This window comes from Oncorhynchus keta, chromosome 31 (genome assembly GCF_023373465.1).
Source record: "Oncorhynchus keta strain PuntledgeMale-10-30-2019 chromosome 31, Oket_V2, whole genome shotgun sequence".
Taxonomy (NCBI): Eukaryota; Metazoa; Chordata; class Actinopteri; order Salmoniformes; family Salmonidae; genus Oncorhynchus; species Oncorhynchus keta.
Genome location: NC_068451.1, coordinates 22,178,120 through 22,197,985, shown reverse-complemented (window position 1 = coordinate 22,197,985; position 19,866 = coordinate 22,178,120). Strand labels below are relative to the sequence as shown.

The following is a 19,866-nucleotide window of genomic DNA, read 5'->3' as shown; positions in this document are numbered from 1 at the left end:
AGAACAGCTTTCACAGTGTGACAACAGATGCTGCCCCGGCAGTAGAAATCAATAGGCGAATATCCCTGCCAATCACAACACTGGTGGGTAAGTAATAGTGTGAAACACTATCATTTCACTATTAGTGACAGAAATATCATGGACATTTTCTGACATTACAATGCAAAAAAAAAAAGTCTAGCACCTTTAACTTTCACAACAAAACTTGATATGAACATGCTTGAGAATAACCTGTACTGTAGATTCTAATTATTCTCTCTCTCTCTACAGGTGACTCGTGGCTGTGTGGTTGGGTGAACCACACTCGCTGCAGGCCTTTGCCAAAGACTAAAGATGGATGCTACCAGCCTTCTGTAAGATGGATGCTTACCAGCCTTCTGGGAATCCTCTTCCCCCCCAAAGCTGCATTTAACATTTGACCTGCGGCACCACTTGGACTACTGCCAGGACCAAGGCTGGCATCGTCTTCTGACCCAGCGGCTGAATGGACCCTACACAAAGACTCGTACTTGTAAAGACAAAAAAGAAAAAGGACTTCATTTTACTACAGCGGGGTCTGATATAGATGAGTGGTGTATTTTTATCAGATGTGTTTAATGTACAAAGTATTGCGTTAACAATCTCAAGAACTCCAGTAACACGGCCTCTGGTTCTGTAGCTTGTATCATCTCAGAGGGAGGGGCTCTATGGGTTCACCCACTGATGGCTCTGTAAAGTATGTCCCCTAACTCCTGCTATTAGTGTTACAAGTTACATTGGAGGCTCCTAAACATAATGACTGGTTCCTATGGAACAAGAGGTTTAAACAGCGTTTTTAAATGTGAGGGAAATGTCTTTGAATGCCACTCAGTATTGACAGCCTCCCTCAAAGCATCTTTCAATTATACCTTTTTCCACAAGTAAAACACAATGGTTATTCCACACATTTTTCCTAACAGGAAGTATAAAGCGGTGACATCCTCAGAGGCACCAGTGTATGAGACAACTGCCTTATTACTAGAGAGAGCTGCTGGTCTCTTATAAAATACACATCTCTGTTCTCTAACTGTTCTAATCCTCTCCATTTTGTTAGATTAGGAAATAAAACAATTTCTCTTCACACGGCCTCAGTCAGAGGGATAAACTGCTAGTCAGTTGCCATGACTCAACATTCAAACATTCCCTAAGGTACTGTGGAGTTACCAAAGTAGACTGAATTTAACAGAGACTCTTTGGCATAAAGAACTAATCTAGACTGTTAAGGCCTGACATATATTGTTGTCTTAAGGATGATTGTATGGGGAAGCAGTCAGTTTACATAGTTAAGCTGTTCTCATAAAGATCAAGAGACAAGTGGCATAGCCTAATAAAGTACGCAGGCTGATATTTATTGGGACGACTCGTGTACTGGAGGCAGCTCTGCAGAGTGGTCACTATCTGGCACAGCCACAGTCATAACATCTGATTTGAAACCTAACCACACTGCTAAACATAATGCCTAACCAAATGTTTGTTTTCATGAATTTTTACAATATAGCAATTTTGACTTTGCAGCTGGCCCATCTAGCGGAAAATCGCTCAGTTCTGCCTCCAGGGCAAGACTCACGACAATAAACGTCAACCTGCATAAAGTACATGGAGACATTGCTCACTGTTATTCTAATTCTGATGTGACAGCTCCCCCCAGAGGATATGTACATGCATGACAATCACACACCAGTCATAGACATGAATGAATGTCAAACGACATCATATTCTTGGGTCTCTGTGGCAGCCTTTGGGTAATACATCATCAGTCTAAATACTTTTGAAATCTTTTACCAAACAATACTTGCGTGACATGGATTGTTTTGGACTAGTAACAGCCAAATTATACTTACTACACAGGTAGTATTAAAAGTGGCCAGTCTTTAAATGAGGGTGCATTTTTAGAACACAGCTATCAATAAATGTTACACTCAAGTGTGAATGGGGAAATATGGGTCAGGGGCACTGCATTGTCTTATTTGCATAATTTATGTTATTCACTTTGTGAATCCACAAATTGTACTTGTTCTCCAGCCCCAATGGTAAGGCTGGTAATCTGGGGCATTACCAAATCAAGCACCCTGTGAGGACAACTATTCCCATGGTTGTATTTAAACTGGACTTCTGCATTTTCATAAACTGGAGTTTTAAGATATGTAATTCTTAAAAATATATATTTAGTTTTTTAAAGATTCTGCAAAAACAATGTGAAGTGAAACGTTTATAGGTTCTTTTGCCCATGATAAAACCATGCATTGTAAATACATTTTCTGGTCTTCCTGACAATTAAAAGCCATTGGTGAATGGAAGTTTTTGAATGAGTATTGTTCCACCAGCTAAATCATAACCTACTTATAATAATATTGCCATCTCATGGAACCGAATTAATGATAATGCTTTAGTCTTCTAATGTACAAATAACCTATGACCTCTTAAAGACAACTCAAGTCAAATATATCATTTTAATATGATTGTATTTTTGGTAAAAACAATGTTTTAGTGGAAGTGAAAACACATTTTAAACCAATACATACATAGATTATTTCATAAGGAATCATCTTTCATTCACAGTGAAAAAAGTTAAACAAGTCCACAAACTGCATTGTCCTCTTCTATCCCTAAGCATAGTAAATGATAGGCTTGCCTGTCTGTGTGAGCCATGGAAAAACCACTGCTTTGAATAGGGCCCTGCTTTGGGTCCATTTCAGTGTTAAGTCCTTTGGGTGTTTTTCAGTTTGTGCCAGAGAAAAGCAGCGGGCCTACAAAACACCTGCCCACAGTGACAGGAGAAGGGCATCCGGCACTCTTTCCTCAGCTTCAAAGTTATGCTGTCACCTAGACATCGAGTCGTGTTGGAAGTTCCAACCATGTGCTGTGCGAGGCACTTTGCTCCGTCGAAGGTCTCCCCGCAGGCAGTGCATATGTAGCGGGTGGCCTGGGCGTGCTGGAGGTAGTGGCGCAGGAGGTGCAACCGCCGCAGGAACGTCCTACCACAGTGGCAGCGGTACTGCCGGGAGCCCCGGTGGAGGTAGCGGTGCTTCACACTGAGCGAGGGCTGCTGCGAGACGGCGCCGCACTGGCGGCAGGTGTAGGTGCACTTAGAGCGCCAGCTCATCTTCATGCGTTTCTCCAGGGCCAGCTCCTTACTTCTATTCACAAACATACACATGATGCTTAGAGGGGCTGGGGCAAAGGCAAGGGTAAGGGGGGAAGACTGCGCTAGAGGGGGGGTGTGGACAGGTGAGAGGTGGATCATGGTGATTTTCCCCGGGGCAGAGGCTGAGACAGGTCTAGGGGATGGGGTGGTGGGGGATCTGATAGGGTCCATGGCTAGGGCAATGGGCCTGGGTGTCTGCTGTTGGACAGATTTTGCCTGATGGACAGTCTGTTGCAGAAGGTTAGAGAACTGCCCAAGGGGCTTTGCTGTGTTAGTCTGCGTGGGTGTCGTGACCTGAGGTTTGGGAGGGTTGGTCTGTGGGGCCACTGGGACCAGCCTGGCCATTTTCGCTGGACTACCACCAGTGTTGTCAAAGAGCAAGGTGGCCACCACAGGAACAGCTGGCTGGAAAGAGGAGGTGGTAGACAGCATTACTCTAGGCAGAGACACAGTAGACTGTCCAGCAGCTGTTAGCGGTCCAACTGCATTGGGGCCCTGATCAGCCACAGGGACTGGGGCCAGTCGTTTCAGCTCCTTATTTCCACTACTGCAACACATCAGGGTGGAGCTACTGGGGCTCTGCCGGCCTGAGGTGGTAGAGATAGCCATGGGTACGAAGGAGAAAGTCGTAGCGGAGGACCCACCAGCTTGGGTGACCAGCTTGTCAGCGTGAGCTAAAACAATATGGTCCACCAGACTGCCCTCAGTAAGAAAGTAAGCTTTACACATAATGCATTGGATACCCTTCTGCTTATTGCAGTACTTCATGTGATGTTCCAGACTAGTGAAGGGCCCTCTGCCGCAATGGACACAGGCACCTTTGTCAGGCGTCTCTGTGACTGGGCTCTGAACTCGGGATTTGGTACTGTGATAGGAAATCATATGGTTGGCCAGAACATCACTAGGAAAGAAAAACTTGCACACAGAACATTGGATGCACTTCCTCTTAGAGCAGGTCTTCATGTGGTTGTCCAGATTAGTGAATGGCCCTTTGCCACAATGGTCACAGGTACCTTTGTCAGGGGTCTCTGATGGGATACTGTGAAAGAGAACCTTATGGTCGGCCAGGGCTGTCTCTGTAGGAAAGAAAACGTTGCAAACAAAGCATTTGAAGCCCTTCTTCCCAGAGCAGGTCCTCAAGTGGATATCCAGACTAGTGAATGGACCTCTGCCACAATAGAGACAGGTACCTTCAGCGGTCTCGGAGTCCATGCTATGGACTTGGTATGGGATGCTCTGGACTTGGTATGGGGTGCTATGGACATGGTATGGGGTGCTATGATAGCAAACCATATGATCAGCCAGGACCGATTCAGTAGGAAAAAAAACTTTGCACACAGAGCATTTTAAGCCCTTCTGCTTAGAGCAGGTCCTCATGTGGATGTCCAGACTAGTGAATGGTCCACTGCCGCAATAAACACAGACACCTTGGTCAGAGGTCTTTGATGTGGCACTGTGATTTTGAAGATTATGGTCCACCAGGGATTTCTCAGAAGGAAATTGGACTTTGCACTCAGAGCATTGGAAGGACCAATCCCTAGAGCAGCTCCTCAAATGGAAGTCCATATCAGTGAATGGCCCTCTGCCGCAAACAGCACACATAGTGGAAAGCTGTCCGTGAACTGAAACGTTATGGTTCTGCAGGGCCTTCCTATTATGGAAGAGTACCCTGCACTCAGTGCATGTAAGACCTTTCCAACTGCAGCCTCTCAAATGGACGTCCATATTAGTGAATGGCCCTGTTCCACAATAGATACACGTAGTGGGATCAGGGACATATGGGGGGGATGTGGTTTTTTTGGGACAGTTGTGGTTTTTGTAGATGGCCAGATCGGGGAAGACCTGATGGCAGAACTCACAGGTGTACATTTGGCCCGATATGGCTTCAGAGTGAGTCCGAACCTCATGGTCCAACATGGCCATCTCGGTAGGGAAGACGGCTTGGCATAAAGAGCATTGAAAGTCCTTCATTTTGCAGGTCTTCACATGAAAGTTCATATTATGATATGGTCCTTTGGTGCAATAGATGCAATAATAAGGCTTGACCTGGGACAACTTGGTCTGGGGCTGCTTAGTCCGGGATGGCCGGGTCTTGGCTTTCCGTGTGCGTACAGGAGTGTAAGAAGACCCACTGGATTCCCCAGTGCTGCTGGACCCCGAGTCAGAATCTGATAACTCTTCTGGGTCAAATTCTGACTCCCGCTCAGACGAGGAGGGCTCACCCTCTTGGTCAATAAGCATCTCAGCATCCTCGTCCTCTTTTTCGCTCTGGATGTCATTCTTCCTATCCTCCCATTTGCTTTTAACTTCCTCCTGCTCTTCTTCACTCAGCATGATGTCCTCCTCATCGATATCAGTTTCTCCGCTGCTCTCTGTTAACCTGTCGTTGTCTGTTCCTCCTGCACTCTCAGTGTCTTCGCTATGTTCACTCCCCTCTCCATCGCTGATACCCTCATCCGACTGGAGGGGGGCGCCATCAACCTCAACCCCTCTCTCCAGTTTGACACGGATCCTCAGTGAGGGAGTCAAAATGGAGGGGCCTAGGGTCAGAGTGGAAGGGTCTGGTTTGACATCTTCCTCCTCCTCCAGCCTATGTCTGGTCTTTGTCATTCTCCCATTGCTTTCCATGCTATACGTATGGTCTAGGGTCACTGCTGAAGGTAGAGTACACTGTGCATTTAAAGTCTCCTCACTGTCATTTAAGCCATCATTTGAGGTGTCCTCATGGTCAAGAGCCACCACTGAAGGTACAGTATAATGTCCCTTTAAAGTTTCCTCACTGCCATTCAAGCCATCATTTGAGTTGTCCTCATGTTTGACGGCCAAGGCTGAAGGTAGAGTATACTGTCCCTTTAAAGTCTCTTCACTGCTATTCAAGTCCTTATTTGAGATGTCCTCAAGGGGTGTATTTAACAAAAAGTGTATTCCAATGTGCTTGTTGAGATCCCACAAGTTGCTGAAATGCATCTGGCAGTTACTGCAATGGAGGACTAAGTTTGGGTGTGCGTTGACTAGGTGCATAGCCAGTGATACTGTGCGACTGAAAGTCACCTGACATATGTTGCAGGACGTTGAGACCTTGGACCTGTGGCTCTCAAAGTGTTCGATCAACTCCTGGCCAGACATGAATTGCACACCACATTCCCAGCACTTTCCCCCCAGCTCCATGGAATGCATGCCGTAAGCAGAGATGCTGTCCCCTGATAGGTCACAGTCATCGTCACTCGAGTCCTCTGGCATGGAAAACGGACGTGGCACAGAAAACCTGGGGATCTCCTGCAATTCACAGCAAAATTACTTATTAGAGACAAAGTGAGTAAATTAATCAATCAATAGTTTACAAAGTGATGACTACTGACTGACCACAAATATATTATTGTTTGCCAATTGCTTACATATGATGCAGGGACTAGTGAATGTCAATAGAGCATTGGAAACAGCATATTCAAAGCCTAACAGTCAGAGTAGTTTTTCTTAATCATTTTATTAAAAGGATAAGTTCTGTATTTTGGATGTAAATGGCATTTTATTGAAGTATGCAGACACTGAGATTTCACTTGTTTTGGAGAAACGTACCCCACCAGCAATACACATGATATTCTGTCATTCCGAACTTTAATCACACCTTTATCAAATCAAACTTTATCTGTCACAATCGCTGAACACAACAATGTAAATAGTCCGGTGGCCATTTGATTAATTGTTCAGCAGTCTTATGGCTTGGGGGTAGCAGCTGTTGAGGAGCGTTTTGGTTCTAGACTTGGCGCTCCGGCACTGCTTGCCGTGCGTTAGCAGTGAAAACAGTCTATAACTTGGGTGACTGGAGTCTGACAATTTTATGGGCTTTCCTCTGACACCACCGATTATATAGGTCCTGGATGGCAGGAAGCTTGGCCCCAGTGATGTACTGGGGCTTACGCACTACCCTCTGTAGCGCCTTACGGTCAGATGTTGAGCAGTTGCCATACCAGGCGGTGATGCACCTAGTCAAGATACTCTCAATGGTGCAGCTGTTGAACCTTTTGAAGATCTGGGGACCGATGCCAAATCTTTTCAGTCTCCTGAGGGGAAATGTTTTGTTGTTCCCTCTTCATGATTGTCTTGGTATGTTTGGACCATTATAGTTTGTTGGTGATGTGGACACCACCAAGGAACTTGAAACTCTTGACCCACTCCACTACAGCCTTGTTGATGTTAATGGGGGCATGTTCGGCCCGGCTTTTCCTGTATGTAGTCCATGATCAGCTCCTTTGTCTTGCTCACACTGAGGGAGAGGTTGTTGTCCTGGCACCACACTGCCAGTTCTCTGACCTCCTCCCCATAGGCCGTCTCATCATTGTCGGTGATCAGGCCTACCACTGTTTTGTCGTCTGCAAATGTAATGATGGTGTTGGAGTTGTGTTGAGCCACGCAGTCGTGGGTGAACAGGGAGTACAGGAGGGGACTAAGTACACACACCGGAGGGTCCCCTGTGTTGAGGATCAGCGTGGAAGATGTGTTGTTGCCTACCCTTACCACCTGGGGGCGGCCCGTCAGGAAGTCCAGGATCCAGTTGCAGAGGAAGGTGTTTAGTCCCAGGGTCCTTAGCTTAGTGATGAGCTTCGTGGGCACTATGGTGTTGAACGCCGAGCTGTAGTCAATGAACAGCATTCTCACATAGATGTTCCTTTTGTCCAGGTGAGAAAGGGCAGTGTGGAGTGTGATTGAGATTGTGTCATCTGTGGATCTGTTGGGGCGCTATGCAAATTGGAGTGGGTCTAGGGTATCCGGGAGCATAATGTTGATGTGAGCCATGACCAGCCTTTAAAAGCACTTCATGGCTACCAACGTTTCGTGCGACTCGAGCAGTTTACCCTATCCATCTGTGCCACTTCTCCATGTAGCCTGCACATACACACATGGAAAAGTATCATGGGTTACACGGAGAAGTATCACTGGAGTCACACAAAATGGAATATAACGGTGCGGATAAAGTTTGGATCACACAATTTCATGTGTACAATATCTAAAGACCTGCATCACTATACTGATAGAGTTGCTGTTTATAAAAAATATGTACTTGAGTGTTTTTGGAGCCTTTGTTGACGTTTTATAATGCCCTTGTAACTGCTAAACGAGTATGAGGAAGTATATCGCTGTTGGGGTACACTTCCCAAAAACAAGTGAAATCGCAAAAAGAAATGTCTGGGTACTTCAATAACATGCCATTTACATCCAAAATACAGATTTATTTCAAAAGAGTGAACGTCTCCTTTAATAGTCTACATAAAGAAAAACATATCAAAAGTACCAAGTGTACAGGAGTAGAAATAAAGTTGGGATTTTCAGAGTGTTCCCTGTCCTGCAGAGGAGAAAGAAAAAATAACAAGGCAGCTGATGGAGAGGGCATTGAGAGAGGAAAGAGAGAAGTATAGATAGGGATACATTCAAGAGGGATACAGAGCCAATTCCATTTCCATGCCAGACTGAATTGACCAAAAGGGAATTTGGTTTAAAAATGTAAATAATGAAAAATTCATCCAACTAATCAGTATCTAAATTGACACCTATCAAAATTATATGTACTCTCCCACTGTACATAATTTGGGATGGATGACATACCACTGTGAACACTGATAGGATATCATTGATAACTAATGTCTCTGGCCTGTATCAACTCTGTTTAGGGCGGCAGCGTAGCCTAGTGGTTAGAGCGTTGGACTAGTAACCGGAAGGTTGCGAGTTCAAACCCCCGAGCTGACAAGGTACAAATCTGTCGTTCTGCCCCTGAACAGGCAGTTCCCAGGCCGTCATTGAAAATAAGAAATTTAGTAGTCAATTTAACCAGTAAACCAGTAAATAAAAAAATAAAATAAAAAAACAACTCACCGATGGACTCTGCTTGTGGGCTTTGATCATATCCTCCAGTAGCTCCACCTCTGCCCCCAAGGTCTCCTGAATCACTATGTCTTCAGCAGCCATCTCCATAGCAACCATATACTGGCTCCCTACATTTTGAGTGACACAAAGTAAGCAAAGAGAAATCCACACACAGATGATATAGTGACATGGATAACTTGCTACTACTGTATCACAGATAGAAGGGTTAGTTACCAGTATCTTCGGTATTACTGTGATAGTTCAACTCTCAAAGGCAAAATATTAGTACTAATGTCAGTTTCTGCAAAACGTTGCTAATATTGACCAAGCGGGTTGCTAACTTCCATTATATTGTACAGCTAACCACTAACGTTACTAGCTACTTGGAACTGTCGCCTATTCCTATCTGCTGGTACTAACGTTACCGTTAGCTGGGCAACGCAGATTGCTACTTCACAAGTTATCATCAAATGTTTTTATTCAGACAACCAAGGGTGTCATCACTAGTCCAAACGATTGCAAATTGGACACATGCAGGTAAGTCCCACCCGTTTCGTTTGCTTCCGTTTACGAAACGTTTTGCAACAGAATAGCGTCAAGAATACACCCATAACAAGATATGAGACAAGAAGTTATTCCAATGATGTACTCTAAACTACACAGGTGTGTAGCTACATCGCTCACTAACGTACAAGCTAATTCTCAAATGTGAGGATGACGTAACAATTTTTCTCCAAAGCAATGACGCGCTCAACGTTGTTGTTATCAATAGAGAACGCGTTCCCCCATTCGATAATGTCGTTGGTTTGGTGCACGTGCGAAATTGACAATGATTCATTCATTTTTTACTTAAATTACCTAGCTAACACCTACTACAAATTGTACATAACTGTAGCAACATTTCAAAAAAACATTACCTTTTATTAAGTCATTTTTAAAACGTTAATGATCCCTGCTTTGGCTTCCATCATTTATTCTCTATTTCCTGTTTTAACAGGAATGGGTGGAGTCAGTGTGAAGCCTACAGCTCCCAGTATGCACCAGTGGCCATCTTTCTCAACGCTATACTACAACTCCCAGTATTCATATTTGATTTAAACGAATTCCACACATTTACAAAAAATGTTACATAAAATGTGTGGAACAAATAAACAAACACATTCATAATTAGGCTACACATACTTCTATTGCAAGTTGAAAGACTGCTGTAGAAACTACACACTGTACCTTTGTTTACCATAATGTAACCTCTGTCCATAAGGGCATACAATAATTGAGGATTTAAATGTGATGCCATTTCAATTTATTATATTATTAGGACTATTTAATTTGCTAAGTGAGGAATTTAAATTAGTAACAATAGGACGATATTGTTGTTAAGTAGCTAAATGACTATTACCGTAGGACACTTATCTTCTCTACAACCTAATGGCACAATCTAATGACAGTAACATAGTCATAAAACCTTCCTGCACTAGATCATGATATCATACCATATAGGCCTACAAAAATGCACGTGGTTCTATTTGATTATTATTTCTTCAGTTTTGCAACACTAGCTAGGTTTCCATCCAATTGGTGACAGATTATCATACAATGTGCGCATTTTCCCACCAAATTGATTTGTTGCAGATAAAATACTGTGCGTAAAAATACAATTTGCTGTTAAATTCCAATTTTTTTAATAAAAAAATAAAAGTTAAATGGGTTTCCATCTAATTTTCAACTTTACAGATGCACTTCACCACTCTGAAGTTCATCACAATTCATGTAATCTGTAGCCTAATAAACTACATGCTTCCCTGACGAGTCGGAGGAATACAGTTTTGATATTTTCACCAGGGTGTAAGACTAAATATTTATATTTAAATAAGACTAAATATTGTATATGTAAATAAGACTAAATATTGTATATTAACCCTTTACAACAAAATAACATGTTTTTATGGCACTGGCTCATTACACATGCATGTATGGTTTGAAATATGTGCACTGAAGCCTATTCACACGATTAATTCTAGGTTCATTTAGAGGACATTTCAAAATCCATCTGAAATTATCGTGACACCATGTTTCTCCTGCATGCCAGGTCTGTTATATATATATATATATATAACATGATTAGCTAAAAGTATGCCTGAACTACATGAACGGTGCTACATTTTACACTGCATTTACAAAATATTGGAACTCCAATTAGTGTACAAAACATGGAATTATGGTGTGTGTGTATTCATTACGTCTTGCAACGGAAAGCGTTTACCGTTTGAAACCCAAAGGGAAGAAAACAGAGCAAACGAAACGGGGCGGGACCTAGCACTTACCTACTTGAATATATCAAATAAAAACTATCGTATTCGTTGCAAAACGTTTTCCATTTTACAACAGAATTTGCGTAATGAATAAGACCCCTGTCGTGCAGCAAACCCATGTTGAACTGCCCGGAACCTATGCAGCTGGCTTCGTTTCCCAACGAAAGAATTTGAGAGCTGTACTTCAGCGTTACCATCTGATTTTGTTTCCGTTTTGTGGATTCTATCTGGAAAGCAATTAGCTAATCCTTCTTGAAAACCAAATTAATCGCACAATGTAAGTGTTAACGAAATAGCTATATGTATTGTAAAATGAAAGACGAGTGAACGTGTTTTAAATATATGCGTCGTTGGCCTGGAAAGACTAGTGGCGTTCATTCAATCATTGCAATTTCCCCGGCTAAAACTATGGTAATTTCTATGGTTTGTTCATGTAGTATATATATATATATATATATATATTTTAAATGTTCCCGTACACTTTACCTGGGCAGCGAGTTGATCTAGCTAATAATAGACATTCACCACTTAACGTTAACAAGAGGAGGAGGTTTCGCGAAGTCGTGGTCGCCAGCAACACAAGAGCAGTTAAGTGTCCGGCTCCTGGTTCTCGGTTTCTCGAACATCAACTCCAAGACGAGCATTTGCACTTTTATATTCAGGTAGTTGCGGGATGATAGTCCTTCCATTGAAAATGTCTAGGAACAGCCCCCGGCTTCAGACCCTTGCGGTCTGACGTAGGAAGATATTCGCTAGGGTTGAAATGTAAGCTGCAAATATACCGTATGTTCTTCCTCGACGTATCTTAATTTCCTGCCCACACTACTACTTCAGTTCATCATTGTTCGGGGAAATATGTCTGTTTGTGTTTGGAATTTGAGCACTGCGGGACACTACAAAAACGTATGTTTCGCGATTCCGCCATTGGCATTTCTGTTGCCGGAAGTGCGCCTACCCACCTGCAGCTACATCCGCTTTTAAGAACCCTGAAGTGTGAAAAGAGCCACTCCTCAGATCCATTCCACCCAAATATGTTACTGTAGCTAGCCACTGCATTTCATTAGATCAGAATGCATTACATTTGAACTGATGTTGTAGCTATCTGTTCCTGTGTTATTTTGACAGTTGACCACAGTGTGCAACATGTCAGAATCTGGCCACAGTCAACCTGGCATGTACGGACAGGGAAGGAGGAGAAGGCGACGCCGAGACAGGGATGTGGGTCCCCCGGGGCAAAACCTCTCTGGTCCCAGTCGAGATCGGGAATATGTCCCCAGAGAACGCAGGGTAAGGACAAGAGTGCAAGGCTTTCCTATGTGGGAAAATGATCTATATGGGCTACCTTAGTTTATTGTAGTTCTCATCTGGTCTATGAAGGATGGCAGTGAGGAGCCACCAGGACCACTCCTTCAGAAGACCCCCATCATCCTGGCCAAACCCCCTGGAGAACGGGTAAACAGATGCTCTTACTGAAGGTTGTTGTCTGTAAGCTGATGAATTCAGATGCATGGTTCTTGGCAGTAAATACAACAAGTATAATGCATTGGCTCTTGTTTTGTTTCAGTCCAAGCCTTCCCAGAGTGTACCCACCAGTGGAGGCCAGGCCCTGGAGAAGCCCATCATGCTCATCAAGTCCAGGGAGGACGGGGGGAAACCAGGGACCCCTCCTGAGGTGGCTTCTCCGGCCTCTGGCTCTGGGGCCTCAAAGCTAGAGAGGGAGGGCCAGCGCCCTACCCAACCTGTCTACCAGATCCAAAACAGAGGCATGGGAGCAGCTGCTTCCAGCGGTGCTGTCGACCGTGAGTCAATACTGGTCATCAGCATTACCCTAGCCATCATAAGTGTTTATTGTGAATACAATCTCTAACACATGCACATTACTTACAGCTGTGATTGGCCAGACCAAGCTCGTCCCACCTGAGAAGATGAAGCACAGCATCAAGCTGGTGGACGATCAGATGAACTGGTGTGACAGCGCCATGGAGGTAAAGCTCTTCCGATTATTGTTGTCATGCCATACACATGTGTAACAGATCTGTAGCCAGGCAACATGTTCCATGTTGTGTAACAGATTTATTGTCCTGCATTACAGTATCTAAGGGACCAGATCAGTGTTTCTGCTGCAGTCATTTAGCTGTGGCACTTTGAAGATGCTAGGACAGTCCACATGAACTTTTCCTTTGCATAATAAATGAATAGAAAAACCAGACAACACCATTAGAGGTCGACCGATTAATCGGAATGGCCGATATCAAGTTTTCATAACAATTGGTAATCAACATTTTTGGACACCAATTATGGCCGATTACATTGCACTCCGCGAGGAGACTGCATGGCAGGCTGACTACCTGTTACGCGAGTGCAGTAAGGAGCCAAGGTAAGTTGCTAGCTAGCATTAAACTTAACTTATAAAAAACGTTGCATATAATCGATGCGGTGCCTGTTAATTTACTACTTTGCCAAATGGGTGACGATTTAACAAGCCATTCGCGAAAAAGCACTGTTGTTGCACCAAGGTGTACCTAACCATAAACATCAATGCCTTTCTTTAAAATCAATACACAAGTATATATTTTTAAACCTGCATAAGAATATTTATATTATTTTAACTAAGGAAATTGTGTCACTTATCTTGCGTTCTATGTAAGCAGAGTCAGGGTATATGCAGCAGTTTGGGCCGCCTGGCTCGTTCGAACTCTGTGAAGACCATTTCTTCCTAACAAAGACTGTAATTAATTTGCCAGAATTGTACATAATTATGACATGACATTGAAGGTTGTGCAATGTAACAGCAATATTTAGACTTAGGGATGCCATCCGTTAGATAAAATACTGAACGGTTCCGTATTTCACTGAAAGAATAAACATTTTCGAAATGATCGTTTCTGGATTTGATCATATTAATGACCTAAGGCTTGTATTTCTGTGTGTTATTTTAATTGTCTATGATTTGACAGAGCAGTCTGACTGAGCGGTGGTAGGCAGCAGCAGGCTCATAAGCATTAATTCAAAACGCACTTTCCTACTTTTGCCTGCAGCTCTTCACTGTGCTTCAAGCATTGCGCTGTTTATTACTTCAAGCCTATCAACTCCCGAGATTAGGCTGGCAATACTATAGTGCCTATAAGAACATCCAATAGTCAAAGGTATATGAAATACAAATGTTATAGAGAGAAATAGACCTATAACTAAAACTTCTTACCCTTCTTAACTTCTTATTGCACTTTTACTTCTCCAACACTTTGTTTGAGACTAAATTGATTTTATTGATGCATTATATTAAGTTAAAATAAGTGTTCATTCAGTATTGTTGTAATTGTCATTATTACAAATATATATAAATAAAAATCGTCCGACTAATCGGTATCAGCTTTTTTTGGTCCTCCAATAATCGGTATCGGCGTTGAAAAATCATAATCGGCCGACCTCAAAACCCCATAGTATAACAGTTTACCTAATCGGTTTGTTGTTGTGCTTTCTATGTGAGAGAAATATTCCTCTCAGGGAAGATCTAAGTTGCAAGTGCATTAAGGATGTAAACATCCATTCTGACAAGCAGTCAATGCACATCAATTCATAATGCACAGTTTGTTTTGGGACAAATTCATGAATATGATGCTAACTATCTTAGGGATCAAATCCCATTAACGGGATCGATTTGACAACATCCGGTGAAATGGCAGAGCGCCAAATTCAAATTAAATTATTAGAAATATTAAACTTAAATGAAATCACACATGCAATACACCAAATTATAGCTACACTTGTTAATCCAGCCAACATGTCAGATTTCAAAAGAGCTCTATGGCGAAGGAAACCATGCGATTATCTGAGGATAGCACCCCACCAAACAAACACAGACAATCATAATTCAACCCGCCAGGCACGACACGAAACTCAGAAATAAAGATATAATTAATGCCTTACCTTTGACGAGCTTCTTCTGTTGGCACTCCAATATGGCCCATAAACATCACAAATGGTCCTTTTGTTCGATTAATTCCGTTGTTATATATCCAAAATGTCCATTTATTTGGCGCGTTTGATCCAGAAAAACACCGGTTCCAAGTCGCGCAAAATGACTACAAAATCTCTCATAAGTTACCTGTAATCTTTGTCCAAACATTTCAAACAACTTTCCTAATACAACTTTAGGTATTTTCTTATGTAAATAATCAATAAAATCTAAGACTGGATAAACTGTGTTCAATACCGGACAAAAACAGTGTACACTAACAGTTCACTTCATTTGACCCTCATTCTGAACTGCCTTACTTCTTCATTACACAAAGTAAAAACATCAACCAATTTCTAAAGACTGTTGACATCCAGTGGAAGCGATAGGAACTGCAAGCAAGTTCCTTAGAAATCCAGATCACCATAGAAAACCCATTGAAAAGAGTGACCTAAAAAAAAAAAAAAATCCTGGATGGTTTGTCCTTGGGGTTTCGCCTGCCAAATAAGTTATGTTATACTCACAGACATCATTAAATCAGTTTTAGAAACTTCAGAGTGTTTTCCATCCAAATCTACTAATAATATGCATATCCTAGCTTCTGGGCCTGAGTATAGGTAGTTTACTTTGGGCGCGCTTTTCATCCGGACGTGAAAATAACACCCCCTAGCCTAAAGAAGTTTTAATTAAAAGATCCCATTTGGGATCTAGCTAATGATTAGCTCAATAGGGTAAATGCAGGTCGTGACACCATGCTTCAGCCAATTTATTTCTAGACACTATGCCTTTTTTTGGTTGGGCTACAGGTGATAATGCTTATCGCTAATACCATACCTGATAATATTGACCATGCATGGTCCAATATATTAAAATAATTTTACCAATATATTATTGGGCTCACTTCTGAAGGTGGAAATGATCATTTAGATGGTGTCAGCATAATGTTATTTTCATTCATTTCGGAGAAGAATGGGCTTTAAAAAAAATCACGTGCTTCTCAGTCCTTCAACATAAACATTTTCCGGGAAGATCCGGACCCACCTCTTAACCCCCTCCACTGCGACCGTTTTCCCCACTGCTACACATTTTTCCAGAGGAACACTGAGCCAGACAGACATGTTGTGTTGTCCTGTGTTACAGTACCTAAGGGACCAGACAGACATGTTGGTAGTGGGAGTCATTGGCCTGCAGGGAACAGGGAAATCCACCATCATGTCTCTCCTGTCTGCCAACGCACCTGAAGAAGACCAAAGGTATTGTTCTATTGGCACCTCCTTACATGGAGCTCTTTCCATCTATAAAGACAGGGAATATTGTGTTGTATATTGTTATAGTCTAAATGAATGTAATTCAATTTGAAAGTAAACGGTAACAGATGGTTGTATTGTATCTGTGTGTTTGTGTAGGGGCTATGTGTTCAGGGCTCAGACTCAGGAGATCAAAGAGAGAGGAGGGAACCAGAGCACTGGTATTGACTTCTACATTACCCAGGAAAGAGTCATCTTCTTGGACACACAGGTCAGATTAAAGCATCAGCGGTTAAGGCAATTTGATGTATCTCTAATTTGGTATTTATTCATGTACCATTCTTCTTGCTCCAACATTATTTTCTATACCAATGTGTTCCTCTTCCCTGTGTGTTTCTCCAGCCCATTCTCAGCCCCTCCATTTTGGATCACCTCATCAACAACGACCGCAAGCTGCCTCCAGAGTACAACCTCCCTCACACCTATGTGGAGATGCAAGTCAGTGAGGGGCCAGCAGGGGGCACTGGGCAACAGAGGCTCTAAAGGAGAGCTACTTCCTGTCTTATCTGATCCAGTTTTAGGATTGAGTCTTAAAACATCTGTCTGTTTGCATAACGTGTTCCCATACTGTATATTGAAGTTGGCTTGTAAGTTATACTGTTCTCTTAAGGTGTTATAATAATAATATAATAAACTCACTCTTTCACCTCTGCTCTTTTTGAATCAGTCTCTTCAGATCACTGCCTTCCTGTTCACAGTGTGCCATGTGGTCATTGTGATTCAAGACTGGTTCACTGACATCAACCTCTACAGGTAACCACCCCACCTGTCTGGAAAAAAAGAGCCCATTCGCACTGATTCACTGATGCTTATCATGGGGTTTTCAAATCAGGGCGGGTAGGATCATTATTGGAGGGTGTTGTTCCGTGTCTGAGTGTATTTTGGCTGTGGCATTACCTTTTCCACTTATCACCATGGAAATATTTTTGGGGAAATGTTTTACAACCTCTCGTCCATTCCACTGTCACACCATTGGGAATGTTCTGATATCATATTCATGTTTGTTATGCTGTGTGAATATTCTGACCAGGTTGTACGAAGTGTCTCTGTGGTGATGATGATATTGTCTCTGACCAGGTTCCTCCAGACAGCAGAGATGTTGAAGCCCTCCACCCCCTCAGCCAGCCATGACAGCACTGGTTCTTCTGGCAACGAAGAAGGATCAGAGTACTACCCTCACATAGGTGACAGATGCAGAAACAGACGCACACACACTCTAGTTCCGGCTCAGTGTACTGAACGCTCAATAATGTGTTGTTCTGTTGTCTAGTGTTCCTGCAGAACAAGTCTAGTCGTGATGAGTTCTGTCCCAGAAACCTGAAGAAGATGCATATGGCAGTGGACAAGCTAATGGCCCACTCCCATCTGAAATACAAAGGTTAGACTGGAGAGGATGTACCAACAGGCTTATCACAACATTCACATATTTAAACACTATACTATTGTGTTGTTTCTATATTAGGATTCCTGCACGTGCATCTTTTTGACGGGTGAGAAGTGCAAAGCAGTGACAAATGTCATTAAAAAGCCCCATAAAGTGTGCAGACATGGGGTTAGTTAGCATGTATTGATTTCTGTATGCAGGCATTTTGTCCATGCTGGACTGTAATATTTTCCCTGGCCTGGACCGCGACTACCTGGAAACAGAGGTCAACATGTTCCTGCTGCCCCTCATGGAGAATGAGGGGGAGGACGCTCTAACCAAAGCAGGTCAGAGCAAATACCATGTCTTAGTTTTCACACACTTCTGTCTATATTTGTGGATGTTCTCCTCTCTCATTCCTTTGTGATACTGATTCCCCATGTCTGTGTCTTGGTGTTTTGTTCTAGGGTCTGGGTCCGCCCCTCTCTTCTCTCTCCTCCCGGGCTACAGAGGACACCCTACCTTCTCCTCTCAGGTCTCCAAGCTCCGCAACCAAATCCTGGCCATGTCCCGCTGTCAGCTGTCACACACCATCCTCACAGAGAAGAACTGGTAAGGGAAGCACAGAGGGACACAAGTGTTGGCGTGTCTGTCACTCACTGTATACATTTTGTGATTGGCTGGAAATTAGGCAAAACTGTACTCGAAAATATGTTTGACTGTTATGTTGTGACAGGTTTCACTATGCAGCTCGCATCTGGGACGGGGTGAAGAAGTCCTCAGCCCTGTCTGAATACAGCCGTCTACAGGCCTAGCAACAATGTCAACCTGTTGTTGTGAATATACTGGAGAAAATGGATGTCCCTGTCCTACATCAGGACCAGAAGAGACAGAGAGAGAGGTGGGTCTGGAGATGGACAGTGCCAGTACTATTGGGCTCACAGGTTCAGTCAGTGGTGATATGAGGTGCTTGATGTTGAGGAGAGGTCCATCTCATCTCATGGAGTTACAGATAGTTCAACTTTGGTGTCTTTGTAACAGAGGGAGAAAAGGGGACAGCTGATAAGATTCAGGTGTCAATGTGACTGTAAATAACCCTGCTTAGTGTTAGAAGATTCAGATGGTACAGAAAATGACTGACTTTGAAAGATACATTCTGACAAACATGATGCAAATGGTGAAAGTAATATTTACTTGAAGCATACAGCGGTGCTTCATTTTTATTTCAAAATGTGTGATTGTCTAAAGTATTTGTTACCTGTTCACCTGAAATGTTGTGATTTGTTTATTATGTAAAGATGGAGCTGAGATTCAGGACTAGACACTTCTGCAACTTGACAATAATTTATAAAAAATATGATGTAATCATTAACATTAAACCGATATCCTCTGTTATTTCTCCCTTCTTCTGATGTAATAACATATGAATATTGTAAGAACATTCTGAAAGAGTATAAATCCTTTGTAAACCACCTCCTTTACATTTCAGGTAAGTAATATTAAGTATTAACTAGGATTCTTTTCAAATCCATAAGCAAAAAAAAACATTTTGGGATTATGCAATCATCTGACTGTCATGGTGGTGATAGAATCCTTTTTTAAAAAGAATAGATTTCATGCTGTAGGTTATAGAGATTAAATTGGTATGGATATGCAAAAGGAATTTCATGTATATTTTTGGGCAATATACATTTTCCTTATATAATAAATGGCACTTAAGAAAAAACATCCCTCGATCTTGATAAACACAATCAAAACAGTCTCTGACATTCTCACTCATCGGCCTTCAGAGCCTTCTTCAGTAAATTTTGTGCATCTTCAGACAGATCTTCAGCATGTAGTAGGTGGTGCCATAAGACATACCTCATGGAGCCCAAGACTGGAATGGTACTCAAGAAGTACTCATC

At 42.6% G+C, this 19,866-nt stretch overlaps 3 protein-coding genes across 14 annotated transcripts in view; 2 read left to right on the top strand and 1 right to left on the bottom strand.

The window, feature by feature from the left end:
- Window positions 1-2,310, top strand: part of LOC118373820 (intermediate conductance calcium-activated potassium channel protein 4-like) — a 50,342-nt gene extending 48,032 nt beyond the window's left edge. The window contains exon 9 of the mRNA XM_052489966.1: window positions 271-2,310. Within this exon, the coding sequence (XP_052345926.1) occupies window positions 271-274 (4 nt within the window). The 3' untranslated portion in view covers window positions 275-2,310. The remainder of the gene's footprint in view (window positions 1-270) is intronic.
- Window positions 2,311-2,449: 139 nt separating this feature from the next.
- On the bottom strand, window positions 2,450-12,417 carry LOC118373833 (uncharacterized). Of its 11 annotated transcripts, none has more exons than XM_035760088.2 (4): window positions 11,821-12,417; window positions 9,032-9,150; window positions 8,454-8,504; window positions 2,450-6,439 (listed from the first exon to the last, which is right to left on the bottom strand). In XM_035760088.2, exons 2-4 carry the CDS (start codon window positions 9,137-9,139, stop codon window positions 2,717-2,719), a joined length of 3,882 nt encoding a protein of 1,293 aa, XP_035615981.2. In that variant the 5' UTR covers window positions 9,140-9,150; window positions 11,821-12,417; the 3' UTR covers window positions 2,450-2,716. The 11 variants fall into 11 exon arrangements, with proteins under 11 accessions (XP_035615981.2, XP_035615985.2, XP_035615984.2 ...); XM_035760092.2 differs by having other exon boundaries at window positions 11,860-12,417; XM_035760091.2 differs by having other exon boundaries at window positions 11,868-12,417.
- LOC118373835 (nonsense-mediated mRNA decay factor SMG9) lies at window positions 11,444-19,354 on the top strand. 2 transcript variants are annotated; one of them, XM_035760100.2, is made up of 14 exons: window positions 11,444-11,611; window positions 12,460-12,621; window positions 12,712-12,786; window positions 12,899-13,133; window positions 13,222-13,319; window positions 16,430-16,542; window positions 16,696-16,807; window positions 16,939-17,034; window positions 17,264-17,349; window positions 17,674-17,780; window positions 17,867-17,974; window positions 18,181-18,306; window positions 18,427-18,571; window positions 18,696-19,354. In XM_035760100.2, exons 2-14 carry the CDS (start codon window positions 12,478-12,480, stop codon window positions 18,772-18,774), a joined length of 1,524 nt encoding a protein of 507 aa, XP_035615993.1. In that variant the 5' UTR covers window positions 11,444-11,611; window positions 12,460-12,477; the 3' UTR covers window positions 18,775-19,354. The 2 variants fall into 2 exon arrangements, with proteins under 2 accessions (XP_035615993.1, XP_035615992.1); XM_035760099.2 differs by having other exon boundaries at window positions 11,605-11,745.
- The last annotated feature ends 512 nt before the right edge of the window (window positions 19,355-19,866 follow it).

Bases quoted from the DNA above. Each gene is read 5' to 3' on its own strand.
- LOC118373833 (XM_035760088.2), bottom strand. From the start codon at position 9,139: ATGGTTGCTATGGAGATGGCTGCTGAAGACATAGTGATTCAGGAGACC. The intron at 8,505-9,031 runs GTGAGTTGTTTT...TCTCCTCTGCAG, and splicing joins CCCACAAGCAGAGTCCATCG to GACAGGGAACACTCTGAAAA. The intron at 6,440-8,453 runs GTACTTTTGATA...TGTGAATTGCAG, and splicing joins TTTCTACTCCTGTACACTTG to GAGATCCCCAGGTTTTCTGT.
- LOC118373835 (XM_035760099.2), top strand. From the start codon at position 11,677: ATGCGTCGTTGGCCTGGAAAGACTAGTGGCGTTCATTCAATCATTGCA. The intron at 16,543-16,695 runs GTATTGTTCTAT...GTGTTTGTGTAG, and splicing joins GCACCTGAAGAAGACCAAAG to GGGCTATGTGTTCAGGGCTC. The intron at 17,975-18,180 runs GTTAGACTGGAG...TTCTGTATGCAG, and splicing joins CTCCCATCTGAAATACAAAG to GCATTTTGTCCATGCTGGAC.